General features: G+C 43.7%; 1 protein-coding gene across 1 annotated transcript in view; it reads left to right on the plus strand.

The window, feature by feature from the left end:
* radil (Ras association and DIL domains) overlaps window positions 1-5000 on the plus strand; it is a 36046-nt gene that overhangs the window by 26252 nt on the left and 4794 nt on the right. Inside the window, exons 17-18 of the mRNA XM_063210791.1 lie at window positions 659-804; window positions 4621-4704. Of these exons, the coding sequence (XP_063066861.1) occupies window positions 659-804; window positions 4621-4704 (230 nt within the window). The remainder of the gene's footprint in view (window positions 1-658; window positions 805-4620; window positions 4705-5000) is intronic.

A 5000-nucleotide genomic window follows, 5' to 3' on the forward strand; every position in this document is an offset into this window, starting at 1 on the left:
GGAATTTCAGTGTGACGAGATTCGGCAGGCCCTTATTATTCATATTTATTCTCTGCTTGCCTGTCTTCTAGCAGAACTTGCTCCCCACTCGCCTCCCTTGCACTGATTTTTTATCAATTCGTCGGCTGTCCTGCCCTTGCTTCCTTGCTCTGTTGTTCTCTCACCATTCACCAGGGGTCTCTCAGACCTCGTACATGCTGTATCTGCAGCCGCAGATATTGCTTGAGCCCTTAGTGGTGCTCCACCAACCCCGACCTCGAGAATCCCTACTGCACAGGCATGACTCGGGCTTGGTTATACTTCAGCACCATGGCCAGCGATCTAGCGCTTAGCAAATCTCTCTGCATGATGCCATGCCACCATGTAATCCAAGTCATCCAGGCTTTTCTAGTGCTCATGGTACAGCAATCCCCTGCAGCACTGATGATCGTGTGTTCGTGTAGTGGAGCTTTTGGAGAGCTTTGAGAACCATCCTGCTATCGTGTGTGTGTGTGTGTGTGTGTGTGTGTGTGTGTGTGTGTGTGTGTGTGTGTGTGTGTGTGTGTGTGTGTGTGTGTGCGTGCGTGCGTGCGTGCGTGCGTGCGTGCGTGCGTGCGTGCGTGCGTGCGTGCGTGCGTGCGCGCGTGCGCGCGTGTGTGTGTGTACGTATGTGTTCTAGTGGACCTTCTGGAGAGTTTTGAGAACCACCCTCCTATCGTGCTGCCCAGTGGGGGGTTCAGAGTGGACGTGGAGAGAGAGACTGTAGAGGAGAACCTGTATAGACAACTACTATACGTCAAACACTTCCTATGGGGCCTACGGCAGGTAAACACACACACACAAATGAAAAATGTGTACTCATTGAACTTTTAACCTTTCCAGTGTAACTTCTAACTGTAGATTTAGGCTGCATTTGTAAACTCAACCGGACGGTCTGCAAAAGAGAAAACGGCTTATGGAAACCAAACAGCATTCCTTTCTTTATAAATGAACACTTTGAATTAATGAATGGTTTAAAGTCATAGTTCTGATTGCTGTGTGCTCAATACCCCACAAAAACCCACCAGAGGAGACCAAAGCTACGAAGAGTTGCTGGAAGTATGTTCATAGCATGGAGTATACCTGTTGAAAAGAGAATGCAAGCATTCCGACATTCCAATTCGCTACGGCAGCCAAACAGCCTCATAGCTAGTTTGCATAATGTTAGCTGAAATTTAGCTGCAAACAAGTCGCCAAAATTGCTTTCGTCTCTTCTGTCGCCACCTCCTCCATGCAAAGTATTCGGTGTTGCTCTATTTGCTTCTGGTGTATTTGTACCATTAGACTTGTACTTTGTTGCAATGCAAATTGCTTTGGAGAAACAACATAGCACCAGATTTAGACTCTTTAGTTTTGCATGCAAAGTAGGTCAATGGAATGGACTTTTATTTTTTAAATTTTTTTATGATATCAACCCTCCCATCGCATGATCATTGAACGTTAAGAAAGGGATACACCTCGGAACTTTGAACTGTAGATTTAGACTCGTGTTTCTTGGGAGAGCATGCGACTCACTAGCCTTGAACCGCAAAGTACTTTCGAACCCGACACAAAACAAAAATAAATTGTCTTGAATCCAAAACTTAAAGGTGCACTAGGTAGGATGGTGGTCAGAGTAGGTATTGCAACTATGTTGCTCACTAATGTCTACGAGTATAGCCAAAGTACATACATGTACATATTCCTTTAATATTGCAATTGCAATGCTGCTCATTCAAACTGGGCTCTGGATCGTTTCATGAATATTTGTTAAAGTTACATTTGTAACACTTTCTATGGAGCCCATATCTATAGTGCATTAAGAGTGCATTTATAACTAATTATAATGCACATTATAATTACTTACAACCATAGGCGCCGACTTTTGCTTATGCCCGTGGGTGCTCGGGGTTCCCAACCAGGGGTCGCGACCCACCGAATGTCCCGTTTGTTTGCCATACCTTGCTTTTCAATAATATAATCGTTTCATCATGAGTTGGTCACTTTTATTTAAAAAAAAATGTGTAGGGCTAAATAATAATTGCAGGCCTATCCTATTTATTTTCCTTGTGGGTGTCAAATCAATAATTTACAATAAAATCGCCTATATTTGAATTGAAAATGTAATTACATTACAATCATTGGTGTACATTGAACGCACGCAAAGCCCAGGCCACGTTTGCTGGTGCCTCTTTCTGTCCTAGTCGGCATCATGAATAAAGACCAGCTCATAGCTACACGGACCCAGAAGATCGCACATCATTTTTGTACAGTAGCCAGACTGCGTCCAAACAGGATATCAATAATACCGGTAATAATAAACAACAACAACAGCAACGCGTGCGCCCACAGTGAATTCAGACTAGCGTTCAGCCACGCACTTTAGATTTAGAACATGAATGCAACGTTCATATCACACACACATAGCCTACGTGTCACAGAAATATGTTGAAATGTTAGAACTAGGTTTGAGTCCAACAATGTATGACGCAGCGCATAGCCATGCACTTAATGCTAGCTATGTTCAAACTAGGCTACTCAGTCATGACTATATAAGCCAACAGTGCAGCCAGAACAGCAAAATGAAATGGCAAAATCATCCAACAGCGCACAACAAAAGTATGGATATGTAGTGACTCAACTTGATCATCCCAGCACTTAGACCCAGAGTGTAGACAAACATGACCATGACATAAAACGGCAGGCACACGGCGGTGCTACACATGGGATATCGCAGGATGATATGACAGTCAGTGACTTACCATTTTGTAGGCTAAACTTTCCGACTGCAAACCTTTGTCTGTAAGAAGTCCTAGCTTGTACTGAAAGGTTTAGATCCGTCCATAACTTCCATAACTTGTGAAATAGCGCAATATAATAAACTGCTTAACACATAGCCTGTGATAGAACTACTTCTACTTCTGAACCGTCTGCATAGACGCTGCACTGTTCTGAAATTTCATGTCGGGCATTTTCAGTCTAGCTTAGTCCACGAGGCATTTAGAGCGACAATGAAGCCTTAAACGGCATTTCACTAATGGAACTTTTCTGAATTTAACACCCAACATGTTTTAGCAACATCTGCTATCTCGAAGAGGTCTGCTATCATCAGAAGGACTGATTGAGGGGAGAACAGTCCATTGGGTAAAATCCCTGTATGCCATATGGTCAATCCAACCATGTTTCTATGGTTACTGTCTGATTGTGTAGAAGAGCAACGCAACGCACCACAGAGGAAAAGAATGATCGGCGCGTGAAGTACTGTAGTTTACGTTACAAGATGAGAACTTATAATAGGCTACCTTACGTTACAAAAAGACAGTTAAAATGCAAACACCATTTCATTTTTAAACTTCTCTCGTGAATAATACTGCTTTAGTGCTCGGATTTGTCCGTGGGTACTCGATGGGTGCCCAAGATTCCCGTGGGTGCCCACCATTGACAGTAAATAGAATGGACGCCAAATCAACGCTATTTTGCCATTCAACGCTTTGAAGCCAGATTTGGGAACATTCCAACTTACATTCCACCTTAGCAACGCCAAACGCAGGTGCTGATTGGACAACAACAAGACTTATAACGGTCAATCATACCATGTTCTGATGCTCATTGGTCAATTTAACTTTTAATATCTCTCTAAAATAAAACATCACCACAAAAAATCACCACCCTGGTAAGTTGGAGAGCAAGGGGACCTACTAGTTGAGCGAAAAATGATCCCCCTGGAGTGGCATTTAAGGAAGATACAGGGTTTTATGTCTCTCATAGGAATGAATGGGATTTGGCCATTTTTTGGTCTTTTTGGGTCCAACCTTGGCTCCAACTTGGCTTCAACAATGAAATAGAATTTTGGCCTCCATTCTATTTACTCTCAATGGTGCCCACAGATTCCCGTGGGTGCCCGTGCCCTGGAGCACCCACGGTTTCGGCGCCTATGCTTACAACGCATTACGACTACACCGATGATGTTTCATGATGCTTTATGTTAACAGTAATGAATAACCATGAATCTAGTTTATAATACTTTATAAATCCAAGAGTATTATGAGTGCTCATGACTGGATATAAACTACAGGCTGCCTGATGGGGCTTACAGTACATTATGATGCATTATAGATGTGCATTATACAGTGCATTATAGATGCATCCATATGAACTTCACTTTACTTAGAGCACACATTGACGACTTATGATCTCACATGAAACATTATAGCATCGTATGAGCCCTTATGACAGTTTATCATCCAGGTCTGTGCATAGAGGGATATAGGTACTCATAATGCAATAAATGTAGCCTAAGCCCCATCAGGCAGCCTGTAGTTTATAGCCAGTCATCATAACACCCTTGGATTTATAAAGCATTATATGCTAGATTCATGGGTATTCATAACTGTTAATATAAAGCATCATGAAGCATTATGAGTGTAGTCATAATACGTTGTAAGTAATTATGATGTGCGTTATAATTTGTTATAAATGCGCTTATAATGTTGGCTTTAAGTAAAGTGTTACCAAGTTACATTTGTAAATTGGTAGCATGAATTCCGGAAATGAGCTACTAAATTATTACACAGTGCACCTTTAAAACTTTGAAAATTCCTTGTTGCTTGTGTTTTTTGACAGAGGGAAGAGCCGGCACCACAATCCAGCCCTCGACCTGGCGACCGAGAGAGGACTCACGTCCGAGGAGAAGGGGAAGGAGAGAGCAGACAAAGACGAAGAGGAGGAGAAGGGGAGAGCAGGGAACGAGGGAGATCAGGAGGAGGAGGAGGAGAGGGGGACGGGAGAGAGAGGGGGAGAGGTGGAGAGATTGACGGGAGAGAGAGGGGGAGAAGTGGAGAGGGAGAGGGGAGGGAGAGAGGGAGGAGCGGAGAGGGAGAGGGGAGAGAGCGGGGGAGAGGAGGAGGAGGAGAGGTAGATGGAAGAGGGAGAGGAGGAGGAGGAGGAGGAGGAGGAGGAGGAGGAGGAGGAGGAGGAGGAGGAGGAGGAGTAGGAGAGGTGGA

Source organism: Engraulis encrasicolus, chromosome 1 (assembly GCF_034702125.1).
Source record: "Engraulis encrasicolus isolate BLACKSEA-1 chromosome 1, IST_EnEncr_1.0, whole genome shotgun sequence".
Classification (NCBI taxonomy): domain Eukaryota; kingdom Metazoa; phylum Chordata; class Actinopteri; order Clupeiformes; family Engraulidae; genus Engraulis; species Engraulis encrasicolus.